General features: G+C 35.4%; 1 protein-coding gene across 11 annotated transcripts in view; it reads left to right on the plus strand.

Moving 5' to 3' along the window:
• The window catches only part of PPIP5K2 (diphosphoinositol pentakisphosphate kinase 2), a 113451-nt gene that overhangs the window by 63890 nt on the left and 27175 nt on the right, over positions 1–22386 (plus strand). For all 11 annotated transcript variants that reach the window (XM_027869170.1, XM_027869161.1, XM_027869164.1 and 8 more), the window contains exons 15-23: positions 1199–1324; positions 1525–1646; positions 1930–2112; positions 2575–2716; positions 4358–4581; positions 9421–9548; positions 11635–11749; positions 14890–14997; positions 15094–15210. In XM_027869170.1, coding sequence (XP_027724971.1) covers positions 1199–1324; positions 1525–1646; positions 1930–2112; positions 2575–2716; positions 4358–4581; positions 9421–9548; positions 11635–11749; positions 14890–14997; positions 15094–15210 — 1265 coding nt within the window. The remainder of the gene's footprint in view (positions 1–1198; positions 1325–1524; positions 1647–1929; positions 2113–2574; positions 2717–4357; positions 4582–9420; positions 9549–11634; positions 11750–14889; positions 14998–15093; positions 15211–22386) is intronic.

Consider the following 22386-nt stretch of genomic DNA (forward strand, 5'->3'; position numbering starts at 1 on the left):
CACACACACACACACACACACACACACACACACACACACACACACACTGGATTTCCTGTTTGCCACTCATTCATTTTATGAACTAAAGGGAACTTATCCTCTGACATATTTCTGGTAGATTGTGAACCAGGACCTCCACTCCTAATTCCCTTTAATACTATCATTAACTATAGAAACTCTATTCTTCTCTCCCCCAACAGAGATATTATATCTCCTATTTTAACAGACGAAGGAGGAAATGGAATATACAAGATAAAATGTAAACAATTGCAGATTGGCCTGATAGGGGACATGTGCATGAGATATTACAACAGATATTTCTGCATACATAAAACTTAGAGATCCAAAAGAATGTTCTCCTTTGGAAGCAATATGCATAGTCTAACAGTGCTTTGATTGTTCAAATCGTTGGGCACGTTCTACCTTTTTCATAGGGTTGTTGTGAGAAAAGCATTTTACAAACCCCAAAGTTCTATGTAAGTGGGAATTATTCTTTTCTTTACTACTGAAAGATTTTTGGTCTTTGAGCATTTGATTTACAGAAATGGCCTGGGATCATTTGCTGCCATATCTGATAAATAAGAGATTACCAAGCTATATAATACTCCTTTTGGTCAAAAATGATATGTACTAACAAAAAAAAAATCTATTTTCTTCTATGGTTTATAAACTGACTTCAAAAGCACATACAGAAATGTTTTGAGTAATGTCAACATTATTGGAATAGGTATATAGTATCCCAAGGTGATTATAACTTTGAAATATAGCATTTACTTGGATGTGTATATTTTTTATATATTTATTAAAACATCAGTCATATAATTTTATAGAAAAATATCCATTTCAAAGGTCATTTCATTATGAAGATTAAATTTTTTTGTGCGTAACTAACCCAGAAAGGTGGGATTGAGGGGATGTGTTTCCTTGCTCCATTAGGTTCTATATAAGAACTTCAGCTACAGACTTTTTTCTTAATCTGCCTAGCAAATTTTAGAACTTTACAAATAACTTGTTGCTAGAATGTCCCATCATTGATTATAGAAAGGTCCCGTCCTGTGCATTCCAGGAGGAATTCCAATGCAGAACAATAAGTAGGGAATAGACCTTGAAGTCTGTGTATCCATGAAGCAAAGAATTTGGCTGAGAAAACAATTTGAATCCAATTTTTAAAAATAAATGTATTTCTTGGTATTTTAAGACAATCGAAGAGAAGAGCCATCTTTACTTTTGGTTCTGAAATGGGGAGGAGAATTAACTCCTGCAGGAAGGGTCCAGGCCGAAGAACTTGGAAGAGCTTTCAGGTGTATGTATCCTGGAGGACAAGGTAATTTTTTTCAAAGTATTTTCATCATTTTTTTTTAAAGACTTTTTATTATCTTTTCCTTAACTTCACTGATAGTGGTTAAAAATTATTCAGTTAGCAAAATTCACTAGATTTATTTTTGACATTTTAAGTTATATTTATAAAAATACAAAAATCATTGACTAAAATTTAGCTAAAGTGATTGGAATATCTGTTTTTAGGTGACTATGCAGGATTTCCTGGTTGTGGTTTACTTAGATTACACAGCACCTACAGACATGACCTCAAAATATATGCTTCTGATGAGGGTCGAGTCCAAATGACTGCAGCAGCTTTTGCAAAGGTATCATGAATTTTTTCAAAAAATTATTTCTTGCTTAATAAAGTTAATATTTTATAGACCTTTGACCTGAGATAATTCCTGATATAGTCAAAAAAAATTAGTGTTTATGTAACTATTTTAGAATTTTCAAAATTGACACTAATAACTGAATCCTGTCCTCTATAAAGTATTTAACTTTCATCTCACAAAAATCATTAAGAAGATGAAGATAAGTATCATTGTTCTTTCCATTTCTTTGCATATTAATTCCTTTTATCTCTGTTGATTGATTTACTGTGTTTAGGGTCTTTTGGCTCTAGAAGGTGAGCTTACCCCCATTCTTGTCCAAATGGTAAAAAGTGCAAATATGAATGGACTTTTGGATAGTGATAGGGATTCCCTAAGCAGTTGCCAACATCGTGTGAAAGCAAGACTTCATGAAATACTGCAGAAAGATAGAGATTTTACTCCTGAAGACTATGAAAAGGTGAGACATTGTGATGTGCTTTCCCCCCCTTTATTCCAGTGCATCCCATTGGTCAAGAGTATTATTATCAACTGGGAAGATTCAGGAATGGCTGTGTGGAGAAGCTGACCTATGATTTGAGTTTTAAAAGATAAAATGATAGAAATTAAGTAAGTGTGGGTGAAATGGAATAAATTGTACTTAAGGCCTTAGAAACAATGTCAGAAAAAGCCTATTGAGCTGTGGAAATGCAGTCATTGACTGATTCCTCAGTAAGTTTCCTATAGACTTCCTATCCATGTTGTTGTTTTAACTGATCTCCTACATGGATGTGGAAGTTTGGTGTACTTTGGATACCCTTAACTTTCTTGGTTATATGAATTTATGTCATGTATAGGCATGTTGATAATTTTTTGCATATGCTGTTTTAAGCAAATGCTTAATTAGGCACAACTAAAGTATAAAACAACTTCATTTCTGCAGCTTACTCCATCTGGCAGCCTTTCTGTTATCAAATCAATGCAATTAATTAAAAATCCTGTGAAGACCTGTGACAAAGTTTACTCCTTGATTCAAAGTTTGACTTCTCAAATCAGACAAAGAATGGAAGATCCCAAGTCATCAGGTAAAAGATATGTTTCAAAATACCTGCATTTGTCTTTGAACTTAAGACATGTATCTATTGTAGAACTTTCATAAGCCTGTTTTAATTTGATGCAACAAACATCCTTACCTTTAGTAATTTTACAAATCTATAATCCTTCTAAAAACTAATTGCACTGTAGCACAAAATTTCTGTAACAAGAAATACAACCAAACTGGAGTTTTTTTTTGTTTTTTTTTAAGAACATCTGACTGGAAACCAGAGGATTTGGCTTCTAGTCCCATCTCAGCTCTGTCATTTATCTGACCTTGGGCAGATAATTTCATTTGATTTCAGTTTTATCATAAATAACATTAGGAGAGAACAGCATGTTCCAGTGATAAGAGCGCTATGGTCAAAGATCTGTATTCGAATTGTGACTCAGCTGTGTGATCTCTCTGGGCCTTTGGTTTTACACATAAAAAAATGAGAGGTTAGACTACATGTTCTCTAGTATCATTTCCATAATCCTATGGTGGATGATGACGATGCTAATTATAGCAGCTAGCTTTATATAGTGGGGTGTACAGGTGGTCAGGGAAGACCAAGGCTGCTTTCTGCCTTTGATGTTCATCTGCCACCCAGTTCTCAGCTATGACTCCAAGAAGCTGGAACATGCACAGCAGCTACACCCCACTAGACTATTTTGGCAGATGGACTAAAACAGGTTGAGACTGACCAAAGAGCCTCAGACTCATTGATGAGTTAGGGGATGTCTACCCCAAATAGAGGAGTAGGTGGATGTGAACAATTTGTTTCAGTAGGCCGTGAAGGTGGCAGAAGCAGACTCTGGAGCCTTTAGAGCTTGGTTAGATATCAGAAATGCCAAGGTCATTCATCCACTGCATCCTGAACCATTGCTAGTCATTTTGACTTTTGTCTTACCACTGGACTTCGATGACTGTGGAAGAGAGTGAGACTGACAGCTTCCCACAATTCTGCCTCACTTAAATCCAAATTTTGCATGAGTCAAAAGACATCACCCGTACCATTTTTAAAATATAGCTCTATAAGGTTTGCAAAGCTCTTTAAGGTTTGCAAAGCACTTTACAAATATTATGTCATTTGATCCTTATAACAACTCTGGGAGGTAGATGCTGTTATTATCCCCATTTTATAGATGAAGAAACTGAGGTAGGCAAAGATTAAATAATTGGCCCAGGGTTACATAGCTCATAAGTGATTAGGGCCAAATTTTACCTCAAATCTGCCTGACACTTTATTAACACTGTGTTAACACCTTTATCTACTGTACTACCTAGTTTATAGTTATCTAGATGATCTCTGAAGTCCCTTTGGCCATATCTATTCATCTACCTGGTTTGATTAAATGATTCTGAAGAAAATAGTACTTTATGAGCAAAATTAAAAGTTTAATGAGTTTTAGTTTTACTGAAGATAATATATGTAAACAGTTCTTCACAAACCAATTCATAATGAAAAACTTGAACTTGCACGTATAAGAAATATATTTCATTTTAAAAATTGCTAGTGGTAAAAATTGTCTAATTTTGTAGAGTTATAAACTAGTTTTTAAGTTATTAAAATGTACATTAATTAGACTGATGTTTTTAAACTTTAGAATATTGAAGCGTTGTTTGACAATTTATTTCCTTGTTTTAGACATCCAACTTTATCATAGTGAAACATTAGAACTAATGCTACGTCGATGGTCCAAGTTGGAAAAGGATTTTAAAACAAAGAATGGAAAATATGATATCAGTAAAATCCCTGACATATATGATTGTATAAAATATGATGTTCAGCATAATGGCTCCTTGAAATTAGAAAATACAATGGATTTGTACAGGCTTTCAAAGGCATTAGCAGATATTGTTATCCCTCAGGTAAGTACTAAAATGTAAGAATCACTTATATTGCAATGATTGATAAATAGGAGGCATTATTAGGTAGGTTTTCATAGGATTATTTAAGTGATGAAGCAAAATAAGTAATGCTAAGCAAATATTATAAAATTGTAACTATAACTTAAATAAAATAAATAATTGATAAGTTTTTAAATTCAATTCCAATTCTAAATATTTTAGTTTTATGTTAGCTAAGTCGTGTAAATAAGTTAAAAATAATTTATTTTAGAAGGTAATAGTATTTTAATAAGCACAGTTGACTAATGAGTGAGCACTAATAGCAGTGCTCAAATAGTCAAGTTTCTGCTATGTGCCCAGTGCTTAAACAATCCAAAGGGAATTATCACATTGTCCAACCACTTGATTAGTTTGCCAGCTCTTCAACTTTGTACTCCAAGTATTCTAGTTTTAGAATTTGTTTCTAGAATTTAATACATATTGGAAATAACCTGCAAATATTTAGATATTTATTTTATTGAACAATGAATCTTAAAAACAATTTTTGTTTTTTTATAAGAACTAATTAACAGTAATATTTCTATATTCAAAAGACAGAAAAAGAGGATTTTACATGAAATCAGTTAATTTCCATTGCAAACATTTTGCCTTTTATAAGGCATATGACAGCTTTAAAAATATCCTGCTTGTCCATGTCTCCGTCTCAGGCTTTTTCTATTCTCTACTATATGTTTTGGTTTTTTGGGTTGTTTTTTTTTTAATAATACTTCACTGATCTTTTCTTTCTCTTCACTGTGACTCCTTATTCTCTTCCTGCCATTTCCCCCATGGAAAAATTTTTTAAGACCTCCTTTGTGACAAGTAGGCATAATCAGGAAAAACAAATCTACTCATTGGCCATATCCAGAAATGTATATTTCATTCTCCATCTTGTTGCAGTCTAGGGGTGCTGGGAACCCCAAAATGCAAAGGGCATGGGTCTGCCTCGAAAGAATTTGACTACTCAAGCCTTCTTTCAGTCCAAGAGACAAGGTTTATAGTGTTGCCAATACAAGCAGGCCAGATTTTAATAATCTGAGCAATTTAATGGGGGCAAGATGGACACTTTTATACAGAAAGACTGTGGGAAGATCTGGATGGGATTTCAGGATGTCAAGTAGCCTGGGGTAGGCCAGGTGCAGACAATGAGGGCTACAATGAAACGGCAGTTAAAAGAATTATTGACTGGGAAGGGCCAGGTGCCTCAAGCAAACACCAGAGATCTGAGTTCAGGGGCTGGGTTATGTGGGAAAGTCCAGGGCCTATTAGGGGTCTTTTAGTCCAGGGGTCCATCGTTAGTGCCCTGTCAATTTCATCTCCATCACTGTCGTACCAGGAGGTGGATAGTGTGCTTCATTAACGTCCTTTAGAGTTTGATTGGGTTTTTACCTTGATCAGAGCTCTTAAGTCTTTAAGGGTTTTTCTTTAAAGTGTTGTAGTTATTGTTTAAATTGTTGTTCTGGGTTTACCTATTTCAGTTTACATTGGTTTCTCTAAGTTTTCCCAAGTTTCTCTGAATCCATCCTTCTTGCCATTTCTACCACACAATAATATAAGATTCTTATTAAACAAGAATACAAATAACTAAATGTATGTGTGTCCTCAAAACCCACCTAACTGAAACCTGCATTTAATAGTTCAAATCTTGACTCTGACACTCAGCAGCTGTGTGGTCACGGGCCATTTAACTTCCATGAGCTTCCTTATTAAAGTTTGATTTTTGTCACCTGGATTTAACATTAGCGGTATGCTCCTATGTCTATACCACAGATTGACTACATTGGTCCACTCCTTAATAATATTCTCACTAGATTTTTTTTAAAAAGTTTTTGTTTTAGAATTAATTTTTAGCATTCCAAATCATTTATCTAGCTTAGATGGCTTGGGACAGATGGAGCACTTTTATTTTATCTATGCTGTCTTAGCAGGTTCCATCTTTCTGTTCCCAAATTCTAAGTTAACTTTATAAATTGTGGTCTTCCTTGCACATTTTCTCAGGAATACTAAGCTTAACACTTTAGAAAATTAAAAGAGAGGACAAACTTTCCACCTTTGTTTGCAGAATAGCCTTTGAATGCAGACTCTTACAAAGCTGTAATGCAAACAGAAGCTGCTCTTGGCTTTTTACTAGATGATACTAGCTGCATTTCAAGCCTTAGTACATTTTCCCACTGACCCCAAATGCTGCCCCTCTTTTGACCTGCTTTTTTTGTCCAGACATACTCTTTCCCTTATTCTTTTGGGGGCCAAGAAGAAAATTTATAAAAGGGAGTAGGGAATAGGACCACTGCTGATGATGGATGGAATAATGTTAACTTAAGAGATGACAGAACTATTCACATTCTTTTTTTTTTACTTATAATTTCACTGCCTAGGAAAATTACTAAGCATGATAGAATAAAAATGACATGAATTACTACTAGAAGTAAGTAGGAACAAGTCTTTCAAGATTATTTGTACCTTTTGTCCAAGATACCTAGTAGACCTGTTTAGGTTTTTTTGGGTCAGCAAATAGCCACCCTGTTAGTCCTTAGCAGAGAAAAGCAGAACTAGAAGCAGTCAGTGGAAATTCAGAGGGGTTTTGGTCAACATAAGGAAAACCTTTCTAACATTCATCTCAAAGTAGAATAGGCTGCTTTGAGATGTAATGTTTCTCCGCTCCATTGGAGGACTTTCAAGCAGAGGCTGGATTATCACTTGTTGAGTGTTGTAGAAGGGACTCTTTTTCTAGTATGGATTGGACAAGATGTTTAAAGTCCTTCTGTGATTCTCTAAAATCATGGCAACTAATGAGATCCACAAAAGGAAGGTTATAGAGAAGTGGTGCCTAGGTTGGAGTTCTGGAGGATACCCATAATTTAGGGGGTGATACATGAATGAGTACTTCATAAAGGAGAATAAGGAGTGGTAGGGCACTTAGGACTAGAACAGAAAGAGAGCAGTGTCACAAAACCACAAGGAATAGTGTTGAGGAAGGAGTTATTATCAAATAGTGCAGAGAAGCCAAAAAGAGTGCGATTTGAAAAAATGCCATTGGTTCAGTTACTGTGTCTGTTCAGATGATTCCCATTTCTATTTATCTACCCTCAGGCTCTTTTACAAAGCTCCAGTATGCCTTGAGCAAACTGCTTTAGTGACATCACCTTGCCCAAAATGGAATTCATTTTATTATCTCTTTAACCAACCTATCCTCCTTGCCTGAAGGTACCACCATTTTTTCTGGGCAAATCTTACTTTAACCTCAGCCATCCCCAATTCTCTCTCTTAATCCCTCTTCAGATTAGTTGCTAAATTTTGTTAGACTTTATTTACATGACATATTATACACTTAATAAATGGGTAAGATGTAAGAAAATAGCACTAGGGTAATTTGCTCATGATTTTTATATTCTGTATTCCCATTCTCTGTATGTATAGTAGAGACTCTTCTCTCCATTCATACGGCCATAACCCTGGTTCAGATTCTCATGCCTGATCTACTGAAACAGCCTCCTAATTAGACTTCCAGCTTCTCCCCTTCTTCAGTCCTTCCTCTGCTCAACTATCAAAATAGTGTTACTAAAGCACAAGTTAGCTTCCCTCCTCAAGAAGTTTCAGTGGCTCCCTGTGCCTCTAAGATAAAATAGAAATTATTATACCTTGACCCTTAAAGTCTTTCACAAGCCTTGGATCCAACATGCTTTACAAGGCTTATTTCACATTACCTCACTTCACTTAGTCATATAGTCCAGCCAAATTGGCCTGTTTGCTGTTTCTTGAATTTGCTGTTGTATTTCCTGTCTGCTTTTGCTCAAGCTGTGCCTGATTTATACTCCCTCTTTACTACTGATTGCCTGTTAGAATCCCTAATTTTTTTTTTTAACAGAATTATGGGGTTTTTTGTTTGTTTGTTTGTTTTGGTTTTTTTAGGCCATTGGGGTTAAGTGATTTGCCCAGGGTCACACAGCTAGTAAGTGACAAGTGTTTGGTCTGCGGCCAGATTTGAACTCCGGTCCTCCTGGCTTCAGGGTTGATGTTCTATCCACTGTGCCACCTAGCTGCGCCCCCCTAACTTTCTTCAAGGCTTAACTCACAGGCTGCCTTTCCTATCAGTACACTTTCTATTGATTCTCTCTTCTCAATAGTACTGACTGTACTGATCTTTTTGAATGTTATTTTACCTGCAAACACTGTATCCTCCTTTGAGCTTCTTACGTACAAAAATTTAAATCATTTTTTTACTGGGATGCATAGATTGGAGACATTTTTCAAAATGTGAATAAACAAATGGCAGAATTAATCCTGTTTATGTTTAGAGAGTCCTTGAAAAAAAATTACCATGCAGTTTTGGGTTACTCATTCACAGTCCTGGAGGCATCAAGATATTATGTAAACATTTATCTTACCTGACTTAGTTTAAAGAAACAATATTTAGGTTTGCATTTAAATTTAGGAAGCAGGTACTTATGGAAAAAGCAATGTGAAATGAAACTATACATTTAAGTAAAGATGCATGGGTGATCTACCATTGATTCACCATTTTATTTCTCTTAGTTCTCATAGTCATAGATCAATATAAAATGTACGGACAAATTACATATTATTTTTAATATTCTTTGAAGTCAACTAATGTCCAGGCATAAATATTATTTATAGTTTATCAAATAGAAATTATACAAAGTAATTTAGAAAATATTTGTAGGTACGTAAGTTCAAACTCAGAATGGTCTCATACTCATACGTGAACAATTAAATCTTTCTGGTAATATATTTTTCTGTCATCAATGTCTTTCTGTTTGAAATGTCGTTTTTCTAATACTGTTATATTTTCTTTCTCTTTAGGAATATGGCATATCTAAAGCTGAAAAACTGGAGATTGCCAAAGGCTTCTGCACTCCTCTAGTTAAGAAAATTCGATCAGACCTTCAGAGAACACAAGATGATGACACTGTGAATAAACTCCATCCTCTGTAAGAGACATTTTAAAAATGTGTGTGTGTGTGTGTGTGTTATGTGCAAAACTCATTAACTCTAATTTAGCTACTAGCATGAAGGTAAAGATGTAGAAAGTATTTTAATCTAAAGTTTCAGGAATTGATACAGTATATAAAGTAAACTGTTATTTAGTATGTTTGGAAAATTAAGGAGTACTAAATTGTCAAGCATTACAGGTAGTAGTCAATTAAAATTTTTTTGGCTCAGTCCTGGAGGAGAACTTTGGTGAGATAATAGAACAGAGTCATATTTTACCAAGTTAAATCAAGTCACTAAGCATTTAATGTCAAGCATTAAGTACCTACTGTGTCTTGGGCACTGTGACAAGCTAGTAGAAATACAAAGAAAGGCAAAAACGTCCCCTACTATCAAGGAGCTTACAGTCTAACGGTTGAGAGAACATACAAACAACTATACACAAACAAGATATATACAGAATAAAAGATATGAGAGCCACCCCCAACTCACCCTTTTGTGGAAGTGGGAGGGCCATAGGTATTACAAATTGTGCATTTTTGGAGTTTTTCTGTATATTGATTGGTGGTGCTGATTTCTCTCTCTCTCTTTCTCTCCCTCCCTCTTTTTTTTCTTTAAGAAATAATCTTTGTTATGTAAGATGGCTCTGTTGGGTGGGGGGATCCTCGGGAAAACTATGATAATAGAAAAAACAGAAGATATCAATAAAAACTTGTTTAAAATATAGAAACAAAATATACAGAATAAATTTACAAAAAAATAAAATATACAGAAAAAATATTTACAGAATAAAGTGGGGATAATCAGCAGAGAGAAAGCACTAGCATTAAAGGATATTGGGGAAAGCTTCTTGCAGAAGGTAGAATATTAGCTGTCACTTGAAGGAAGCCAGAGAAGCCAAGAGAGGGTGAGGGGAAAGAGAAAGAATTCCAGGTATGGGGGTAACAGTCAATGGAAATACGGAGTCACTAGAGTTCATTGAATAGGGTGGGATAACATGACCATGTCTGTACCCTAGGAAAATCAGTTTGACCAGTGAGTGGAGGATGGACTAGAGTGGGAAGAGACTTGAAGCAGAAGCACTAACCAGAAGGCCATTGCAGTAGTCTAGGCATGAGGTAATGAGAGTTTGCACCAGGTTGGTGGCAGAATCAGAGGAGAAAAGAGATTACCTAAAAGAAAGATTTTGTGAAGATACAATCACTAGGACTTGACAACAAATTGGCTATAGGGAGTAAGAGTGACCAAGAAATGAAGATAACACTTAGGTTGCAAGTTTTCTGGGTGATTGGGAGGATGATGATACCTTCTACAGCAATAGGGAAGTTAGAGATAGATAGGGAAGGATGAATTCAGTTTTGGACATGCTGAATTTAAGATATCTGTATATGAAACATCCAGTTCAAGACATCCAACAGGCAATCGGAAATTCAAGACTGGAGGTCAGGAGAAAAGTTAGGATTGGAAAAATAGATGGTAATTGAATCCATGGAAGCTGATAAAATAAACAAGTGAAACACTATCAAGGAAGAAGAGAAAAGGGCCACTATAGAGCCTTGTGGAATTCCCATGGTTAGTAAGTGTAACCTGAATGAAGACATAGAAGACTTGAGAAGTAGTAGTCTGATGGGTAGGAGGAGAACTCAGTGAGAGCAATGTCATGAAACCTAGAGATTAGAGAGTATCAAGTGCCAGCTAAGTGGCACTTGGCTCCTTTCTGGGCTTTTTCTTTAGTGTTGGAGCATTTTATTCCATGAGCCCCAGTAGTTGTCTGGTAAACCTTAACTGATGATAACCCTACTTAGCTCTTTTCTAATATATCTCAGTAAAATAATACTTTCAAAATCACTTTCTACTCCATTTGTGGTTAGTTTCAGTTTTAAGTCTTGCTCTCTGGAATGATGATTTGTGCAACAAAAATATCTGTATGACAGTTCATACTTTGTGATTACTTTGTATGGTATCAGATGTTATGGCTTTTATATTATTTTTTAAATTATATTTCTCATAAAATTGTGCTTCCTTTTTATAAAATAGGTTTTGACTTTGTTATGTCTTTAAAACACTCTTTGTTTCTAACTTTAGGTATTCCAGAGGTGTCATGTCCCCTGAACGTCATGTCCGTACTAGATTATATTTCACCAGTGAAAGTCATGTACACTCTTTACTATCCATCCTTCGTTATGGTGCCTTATGTGATGTAAGTTTAATTACTAGTATGTTTCATTGTGTTTTATAAAAAGTAATGCCCAGAACTTGGTGATATCAGTTAATTTTGATATTTTTAGTTGCCAAATACACATTTTTCTCAGCTAAGATTTTTTTCTATGTTCTTATGTGCAAATTTTTTTTTTTTTTTTTTCTTACTGTTAAAGTCTTTTTTTTTTCTTTAATGATAAGATGTGTGCCATTGGGTAAAGAGCACTGGACTTGAAGTGTAAGACTTGTGTTCAAGTTTCAGATCTCTAACACTTGACAGTGTGACCACCTAATAAAAATCAGTTAACATTAATTAAATACCTATTGAGTGCCAGTTTTGTGCTGAACACTGGGAATGAAAAGAGAGGAAAAAGACAGTCCTTACTCTCAAGGACCTCACAGGGTAATAGGGAAGACAGCATGCAGACAACTATGTACAAACCATGTCCATACAGGGAAAATTGGATTAAATCAATAGAAGGAAGGCATTAGAATTAAGGGTGGATCAGGAAGAACTTCCTGTAGAAAATGGACTTTTAGCTGGGACTTGAAAGAAGCCAGAATTCAGCTAGTGAAAATGCCTGCAGTTGGGAAATGAAGTGCCTTGTGCCGGGAAAACTGTTGTAACTAGATAGAGGAGTGGGGAGAGGGAGGTGGAGAGGAGGGCCAAAGAGGTCTGTGAAGGTATAAGGTATAAGAAGACTAGAAAGGAAGACAGATGGTAGGTTATGAAAATCCTTAAATTCCAAATAGAAGATTGCATATTTGATCCTGGAAGTGATCGGGAGTCACTGGAATTTATTGAGTAGGGGCATTACATAATCTCTTTGATTCTCAGTTTTTTCATTTCCAATCCAAAACAATAAACATTTATTTAAGTACCTAGTATATGCGAGATGTTAGCAGTTGAAAACAATAATAATTGCATTCACAGAACTATTGCGAAGTTAAAAGCACTCTGTAAATTAAAGTGCTTATAATTGTGAGTTATCTAAAATCCAACCCATGGGGCCCTAATGCAGTTTTCCACTATAATTATTCTACAAACAAGGCATCTCCTAAAATACCTTAAAATATCTTAAAAGATGCCTTGATTTCACTTTTTCTCTAGGGCTAATGCAGTTTCTCTATTCTTCTCTCTGTGCATGTGCTCTGCTCCTGAAGGTAGTAGGACTAGGGACATTGTCCCTTAATTTCCATACTAGAGGCCTAGTGGAGTACATGTTTCATGCACTGACCCCCTGGAACATCTTCCGGGTCACTCACTCACTTCTCCCCACCTATAACCTCCTAAAAACAGAGAAGATGGATATTCTCCAGGAAGATAAAGTGTTAGAACTTTAAGGGGAAACTAGTGGATCCTTTTAGAAAATGAATAAACAATGCCTGATTTCTCTTTGTTTATAACCATGGATTTTTAGGAGCCAGCTCTTCACATGCTACCAATTGCATCTTGGGGGAATTATTTTAACCTCTTTGAGCTTCAGTTTCTCTATTGGTAAAATAAAAGGGTTAAACTTAATGACCTCTAAGGTCCCATCCACCTCTAAATCTGTGATCCTATATTTTCTTGAAAACAAAACACACAGTGTACCAAACTTCAAACTAAAAAAATAAAACTTCTCTGAAGGAACACTGTAAGTTTATAGCAAAATATGATTTGATTTAAAGAAGTTATTTTTAAACCATTTTATAGATGTACATGTGTAAGTTATGTTACATATTTTCTATACACATAGATTTGTACATATACAAATAAGTATATATGTGTGATTGAGAGTCAGCATGCCATAGTGGGTAGAGAGCTGGCCTTGAAGCCAGAAGACTTGGTTCAGGTCCTAAATATTGGCTTTGTGACTTTGGGGAAGTCACTTACCCTTCTCAAGTACTCCAGCCAACTAGAAGACTCTTAAGTTTCAGAGGAAATGCTAACCTGAATTGATTGGTAGGAGTTTCCTCATCTAAGAGTTCCCTAAAGGAATAAAATCAGAGATCTAGTACTTATCCCTATATACAAAATTTTTACATACACATGAGTTCATTAATAGTATGGCATCACAGAAACAGCCCTGAATTGTAAACTGCCCATGTTCTAGTCCTACCTCTGACAGCAGTATAACCTTAGGTAAAATACTTTGCTTCAGCTTCCTCATTTGTAAATTAAGAGAGTTGTACTAGATGATCTCTAAGGTTTCACCCAGCTCCAAAATTCCAAGGTGATAGTTTAACACTGTGTATGGGCAGTCTTAGAGTTGGGAAATTCTGTATTCATACCTTTTCTCTAGATACATGTTAGTTATGCAACTGATTGTGGACGTGTCATTTAACCTTTCATTGCCCTAGGCAACTTAATAAGATTGTAAATTACAAAGGAGTTGTTCTTTCTTTGTGGAAGGAATTTCGACACTATGAATTCCTCAAAAGAATGAATCTAGACCTCTTTCTTCCCCCCCCCCAAAAAAGCTTAGCACTTATTCTGTTTGGGGGTTATCTTAGATGCTATAGGATTTTCATAGTCGTACTGGGACCATCTCTGCCTTCAGATCTTACATAATCAGAACATTACTTTTTTTAAAAAGATCATTTATATATTGATACATGGGATTACTGATTGTGGTAAAAACTATTATAGCTGTTGAATAATTTTTCAAATGTTATATATAAACCAAAAAAAGTTGAGATGTTTAATATTACTTGTGTATGTTATGCATATGAATTTTATGCAATAAGATGTCATTTTTCACAGTAGATGAACTCTCAGATCACAGCCCAAACTAGTCTAAGATTTAGATAAATCCTAGAGAAAGGCCAAAGCACATAGAGGTGATTTGCCCATGGTTATATTACTAGTAAATGTCAGAGGCAGTTTTGAACCTAAGCCTTCCAGATTCAGTCCACTGTTCTATCCAGTAAGCCATGATACTGTTCACATTTTACATAAACAGAAATAAATAAGGCTATGTAATCTATTGTTTGTGTCATTACAATGAGTTATACTGAAAAATGGTGGGCTTTTGTAATGATTCATGGACTCTCCATTTTGTCTCTTAGAATTAAGGAAAGAATACTGAAAAATAAAATTACCATTTAAAACCTGTAATGTAACAAACTAGAAATGGTATGACATGTAATTTTGTTTAGGAATCAAAAGATGATCAGTGGAAGCGTGCTATGGATTACCTAAATGTTGTCAATGAACTCAATTACATGACTCAGATTGTTATCATGCTCTATGAAGATCCAAACAAGGTAACTTAGTTTATTTATTTTTTTCTGTATTTTTTTAAAAAATACATAACCCTAAATCCTTCATTTTGAGAGAGAACATTTTCTCACCTTTCTCAGGATCTGTCCTCCGAAGAGCGTTTTCACGTTGAGTTACACTTTAGCCCAGGAGCCAAAGGCTGTGAAGAAGACAAAAATTTACCATCTGGGTATGGTTATAGACCTGCTTCAAGAGAGGTAAAATTTTTGAAACCCTTTACATGGACAAGATTTTATTGTGGTAGTTGCCCCAAATTCTTTCTTAAATTTTTTTTTGACCAGATACTTTAAAAGTTTGGCTTGGACTGGCAAGAGAGGTATTATATCTTCATGAAGATTAAAACACTTCTTAGATTCAGAACGTGTTCAATATTTTTTCTTAATGTACTATGTCTATAGTTGATATGGAGTTTGTTTAAAAAAGAGATTAGGTCTGCTATCCCATGTATTTTGAAAAATTGTTGTCATTGAATATTTCATAGTATTGAAAACATTTACATTTCTAATCTGATTAATAGTCTGGTTTGGCTTGGTAGGATTTATATATCCTCCCATTGCATGCATGTAAAAAGACAGTCTTAAAAAATGTAACCTGGGGGTAAAGGAGGTTAAAGTGCCTCAGGGGAATCACTAAATCAGGAAGTGTCACATGTGAACCTTGATCCCAGGTTTTCCAGAATCTAAGGCCATGAATAAAATTATAAATTGCAGGACAGTTGCCATTTGATAGCTGTTGGATAATTTTTTAAATGTTTTATATAAACAAAAAAGGCTTGATATAACATCGCATTAACTAAAGGGAGTTCTTCTCCCTGCAAGCTCTATATACTAATGAAATCATAGTCCTGGACAAACAAAAGAAACTATTAAATATTTGACCTTGACCACCAAATGAAAATCAATGAATAAAAATAAGTTATTTAAAAACAATGAATGAAATTATTCTTGAGTTTGGGCAACCCTCTGAAAATGCACCGAATTAGTAGTATCAGTTGATTCATCCAAAGTGATTGAATAACGTATATTTTCCTTTTGAAGTATTTCATGTAGTTAAAGGCTAATTCATGCTGCTGATCAGTTATGGTTCTCCTTGAAAGAGCCAGTTGTTTGTACTTTGAAACATTATCAGGATCTAAGCATCCTACGACTTTGACAATGCATTCTTTCACAATTTCTACATCACTGAATGGCTTCCCTTTTTTCCTGAGTATATAAGCTACATTATAAGTTGAAAGAATTGTCTTTGCTTTTGCTTTTCATCTTTTAATTTCTGCAATACAACTTTTTATGCCTCTCCCTCTTAATTTAAAATATCTGTGGTCCTTATGAACGTCATAATGCTGATGAGCATTGAATTTCTTTAATGCTGATATTGCAGTAACACAAAGCAAGCAAATCATCTTATCTTTAGCAGAAACAAGATAATATTGCAATTCTCAATCCTCATTAAAAAATCTGTTTTCTTCCTTCAGTATTCTCTTGTTTTTCTTTGACATGATGGGTTGTTAAGCAGACAGAATTAAAAAATAACTGTTGAGCTGTGCAACTTTCACAAATTCCACTTCAAACAGAAACACAGTGCTCCATTGTCCAAAGCTGGTGTACTTGACCCCCATAAATGCTCGCCAGCCAGCCTCATGTGCTGGTGGTGCCAGTCAGGCGGGGGAAGTTAGAACTTAATAATGAGCATAGAAGCCACCAATTTAGCCCTTATGGCTTACATTAGTAAGTTCTAATTGTGCCGCTCAATCTGGGAGGATTATTCCATTGAAACATTTTATTCTTTGGTATTTTAAATACATTCATTTTAAAAAATTAAATATAAACATAAAAGATGAACGAAAATGTATTAATAAAAATAAGAGGATTTGTTCTGTAAAATTTGGATTCAGTCAGAAGGCTGCAGTTAAGGACCTAGAAGGCCACAGGTTTCCCATCCCTGGCCTAATACACGTTTAGTGTTTGTGAAGGTGCCTTGCACAGGTAACAAATAATTATACTCCTTTCTATTACCATTTAATATTCTCCAGAGGTCTATCATAGCTAACTTTTCTAAAATTCTGTTCATCTTCTTAATTTCATTCTTGTTTAGTTTGTGATTATATTTATCTAGGTCAAAAAGGGGCAGATTGAGGTCTCCTACTATTGTGGTTTTACTGTTTATTAACTTTTCCTTCAAAAATGTAGACGCTATGTCATTTGATAAATATATGTTCAACATTTATATTCTTTGTTTATGATACTTTTTAGCAATATGTAGTTTCCTTGATTATCTCTTTTGATTAGTTCTATTTTTGCCCTCGCTTTATCTAAGATTATGATTACTACTCCTGCCTTTTTTACTTCAGCTGAAGCATAATAGGTTCTTCTCCAGCCCCTTATTTTAACTGTGCATATCCTTCTGTCTCAAGTAAATAGATATATTGTTTCTTGCAAGTTTCTTCATATATTCTTCAGTTCTGGTTTCCAATCTATTTTGACATCCTATTCCATTTTATGGGTGACCACATCATATTCACATTCACAGTTATGATTGCTAAGTGTATATTTCCCTCTATCCTATTCTCTTATATTTATCTTTCTCTTTTTCACCCTGTTCCTTTCTTAAGAGTTTATTTCACTTTTGATCACTGCCTCCCTTAATCTACCTTTACTCTTATATTTCCCCTGCATTAGGTAAGAAAAATTTCTCTACCTGTGTTTGTGTGTATATGTATATATCCTTCCCTTCCTGAAGCAGATCACGTCAGGGTAAGGTTCAAGTATTGCCCACTCCCTACCCCCTTTCTCCGTTACATAAACTCTTTCTTACAAACTCCATTTATGTAAGATAATTTTCTCCATTTTTCCTTTCTCTGTGTCCCTCTTCCGGTTCATTCCTCTTTCTCATCCTTCCATTCTTTTTTTGAGATTATCCCAAAATAATAGAATCATACCCATGCATTCTAAGTAGTCTCCCTCTGGCTGCCCCAAGTAATGATAAAGTTCTGCATCATTTCTTCATATAGGAATGTAAACAGTTTATCCTTGTTTAGTCCCTTCTGATTTTTCACTTATGTTTACCTTTTTTATATATTCTGGGCATGCAGTTGCTATGCGTGACCAAGGACAAGGAATTGGGTCCCTTTTACAAGTTTAGCAATAACTGTGAGGACCCAAAGATACCCCGACAGCACCTTGCTTGAGCCTACTGATAGTCTCATAATTTTTTTTTTAACAGTTCCCAAATCAGTATCAGTGCAAGCCAAAATTATAAGCAGCTTGCAGAATAGATAATAGGTCCATAACACATTTATTATAGCTATAGCTTTAGGTGTGTCAGTTCCCTTGGCAGCATCCATGATCTCTGGGAGTCTGGCAAGCTCTTCTTGTGCATCTCTCAAACATCTGGGCATGGATCAGGGCAGGTTTTGTGGAAGTATTTCTTCAACCATCTCCAAGTTCTAGGTCACTGATGGAGATTCTTTTAGTATGTAAGACTTAGAATGATTTAATAAAATTGAATATTCAGATTGGCCTTCCAATAACAAGTTCATGTGGTGAAAATCAGTTCAGACCTTATGAAGCTGACCTTATAAACAACAGAGCTGTAGGAAGAACATCAAAGTAAGCTATACAATATGGTACCTTTTACTTGCATCATTTTATAGCAATTTAGAGGTGCTAGGATATTACAGAAACAAGATTCATTACATACGCACACACACACACACACACACACACGCACACACACACGTAGTTAAATTCCAGTTTTACCTGCTATGGTTAGAGAAATGTGCTATTTAAGGAAGAAGGAGGGACATGGTTGTAACTACGTCAAAACTGTTCCTCTAAGGCTAAGAGCACAAAATTACATAGCTATAACAAGATAAGGCATCCTTAGTTCTGTTTGAGTTCAGGTCAAAGTCATAATTAGCTTTCTGGAATAGCTACTCAGTCAGCAAAGTTCCACACTATTCATAGGTTATCATAGCCAGGCTCAAGATTAACCAGGTGGGAAACATTCCTGTTATAAAGGAAATAATACTTTAAGGAAATTGAATGATGAGGATCCTACCTTCAGCTATGCCAAGGTTGTCCCCTCAACTTTTCACAGGGACAGACATCACCTATAGCAGTTCTCAGATGAGAGGAAACAATTGCATTCTAGAATTCCACATAGTGAATATATGATATTTCACTCAAATCCAGAAAAATACTGGCTACTTCCAGGTATAATTTCATAATTTTCATAATCCCAAATCATCATCTCTTTTATACTATAAGCAAACTTGTAAATCCCTCCCCCCATCTTTGGCAAGGAATGTTTGTGATGGAAGAGAGGAAGCCCATATTCTCAGTAAACCAATTTATTATTTTGGAATTTCACATTTGGCAAGTTCTTTCACAGGACTGATAAGATTTTATGACCTTACCCAAGCAGATGGTACCAAGGAACTTGGCATTTTTACAAATAAGGAGATTTTACAAGGTCTCTCTTTTTTTTTTCCTTTTCCCACAAAGTAATTATTATTCTTCCCTTTTAAAATATACCCAATTACAGAGTAGCTAGGGGTGGCAGTAGATAGAGCTGAAGCCTTGGAGTCAGGAAGACCTGAGTTCAAATCCAGCCTCAAACACATGACACCTACTATATGTGTGACCCTGGGCAAGTCACTTAACCCCAATTGCCTCACCAAAAAATAAATAAATAAAATATACCCAATTAAATATTTGATCATTTTAATATTATGACAATAGCCTCTAATAGCTTAATAATTTCACAGTGTCCATGTCAAAAGAGAAGTTAAATTTTCCAGTGATACAATTGCATCATCTTATTAACAGTATTTTTTATACAATGGTTTCCCAAAATTCACAGTACAATAAAATTTAGAAAAACATTAACACATACAATATTATGGACATAAAATGTGACACAAAACTTCTTGCCAGTCAGATGGCATCAGTTCAGTTGAAGGCATGTCTGAATTATCATACATAGAAAATCATTCATTTGATCACTACTGCTTGCATTCAAGACCCCAATATACAATAATTTTGATCCAACTATACTTTATCAAAACTTACTTTTGCAGTTTCTAATCATACTGCCTAAATTGCACATTTCAAGTGTCTTTTACATTAAGGCCTGATTTACTTATAGAGGGTCAAACAGTCTATTATCCTAATAGAAGTACACATCTCACTTAAAATGGATCTAGAATAAATTCAGTCACATCCGAATCTATATGTGCAAATGGTATCATACAGAATCTCAGTTTTCCTGAGGGCCATTTACTACCACTTCACATTATATGGTCTGATACTCTCAGTTAATCTACTGCCAAATATTTAAAGTGGCAATATTGTATTCTCAGCCTTCTTCTAGAGTCCATGAGGAATTTCTGTTCCTCCCATGACAAGTAAAATATAGTCTTCTTACGGTCCTTTGAGGACAGACTTTTGGTATGCAGTCCTCAATTCCGTGTTGCAAATATATTACTATATTTTCCATATCATAAATTCTTATTCCTATCAAAAATGATGACATGATATCCTTATATTCTCCCTCAAACCTCTCTTTCTAAACTCCAAACCCTGTATTTTCAAACCCTTCATTCACACTCAGTCCAAACAAACTCTCATTTTCTTTAACTCTGTACCTATTCTCCCCTTATTGTTAATATTCATCCCTAGTATTCAAAACAAGGTACAATCAGTGGTAAGCTGGTAGGTGGAGTCAAAAGGGGTGGGGAGGTAGAGGTGGTGGTCCACATAGCAGCTGGTTCTTCTTGGTGCCCCTTGTTGATAATCTGGAGGATATCTCCTTCTGCCAGAGGCCTAGTCCTGTTCCAATTTCCTGCAAACTCTTAAAGTGCCCCTCCCTTTTATAGGGAAAATTACTCTCCCACACATATCCTCACCCCACCTTTGCTTTTCTAGATCTTCTTTTCAATTTTTTAATCCCTTCTTTTCTATCTTTTCCCTATAAAAGTGATTCTTAAGAGTTCTGTTGTCTTTGTTTCTGAGAAATCCAGATTGTATGGACATAAGGGGCAGTTTCAGACAGAGGGAGTAAAAGTCCTGCCCAACAGTACCTATAATCCATTTTGCCCAGCCTCTAGCTCTTCAAGTCTGGTGTTTTTTTGTTTTGTTTTGTTTTGTTTTAGCATTTGCAGTTAACTTTAATCACAGATCCCATACTCAATATGGCCAAATTTGTTTTCCACAGTTATCTATGTACAGAGTCCAGTTCTGAGCTTTACTACTAGAGTCTGAGGCATTCTCAATTAACTGGCGGTTTTTCCTTGTCCCATGCTTTAAAAGCTTGCCTAATAGGGAGTCAGCGGGAGACTTACTCTGTCCTGATCTCATAATGATACCAGTTTTCTTTGCCTTTCTGTCCATTGGCAGCCTAGTGTTGGGCAAAACCAGCTACTCTCTATTGCCCCTTTTCTTCATATAGCTCCCTTTATCTTAACGCACAATGACAGAATGAATTTTAGGCTCAGAACCTATTTCTTTTTATTCTTCCTGAGTTTGGGGAATTTAATTCTCCACCTGCTTTATGGCTTGACTGACCACTGACAGAGTCTACTCCGAAGTCCACTCCAATTGGCAATTAGACACAAGTCTGAGTGCCAGCTGCAGAGCCTGATGGTGGGCTCATCCAGTGATAGTTATGCCAGCGAGTGATCCCTTTGTGAGTCACCAAATTGTTAAGAGAAAATCCTGATTCAGGCCTTGTCCTGGTCAATAAGGCAAACTCAGAAAATATAAGACGAAGGAGATTATTATTAACATACCAAGGCAGCAAGCAGTTGGAGTGCCAGCACAGATTTCAAACTGCACTCTGCTTTTATAAACAGGAGTAAAAAACTTCCATGTAGAGGCAAAAATAGGTTGGTTGGCGCACATCTAATGAGGAGTTGAGATTTGTGCTGCCTTAGCTCCTGTCCCATGTCTAAGTGGGTATGTGCAAAGGTATTTCTGGACCTGACTGCTATACACATACCCATAGTTTAAATAAGGTTTTAAACTCAGACAAGTAGCTGACTTAGCACACTTGTTTTTGTCGCTTATCATACTCCCATCCATTTCAAGCAAACTCTGTATCCATTGTTAATCCTTTTTTTGATACACTTTTTTAAAAAAATTATTTTTGATTTATTGACTAAAACAAGCATTTCCATAACATAGCGTAATTTAAAAAAAATGATTGCACATGAAACTGCAAATCTATTTTGTACAACTTGCTATTCCTTTTAAATTTATAATAAAGTTATCACGTAAATTTTTTCCTTTTATTTCTTCCCTACCTAGAGATGGCTGCCATTAGAAACAAGTGTGTGTGTGTGTGTGTGTGTGTGTGTGTGTGTGTGTGTGTGTGTG

The sequence above is a fragment of the Vombatus ursinus genome, unplaced genomic scaffold, assembly GCF_900497805.2.
Source record: "Vombatus ursinus unplaced genomic scaffold, bare-nosed wombat genome assembly UNPS02014792.1, whole genome shotgun sequence".
NCBI lineage: Eukaryota > Metazoa > Chordata > Mammalia > Diprotodontia > Vombatidae > Vombatus > Vombatus ursinus.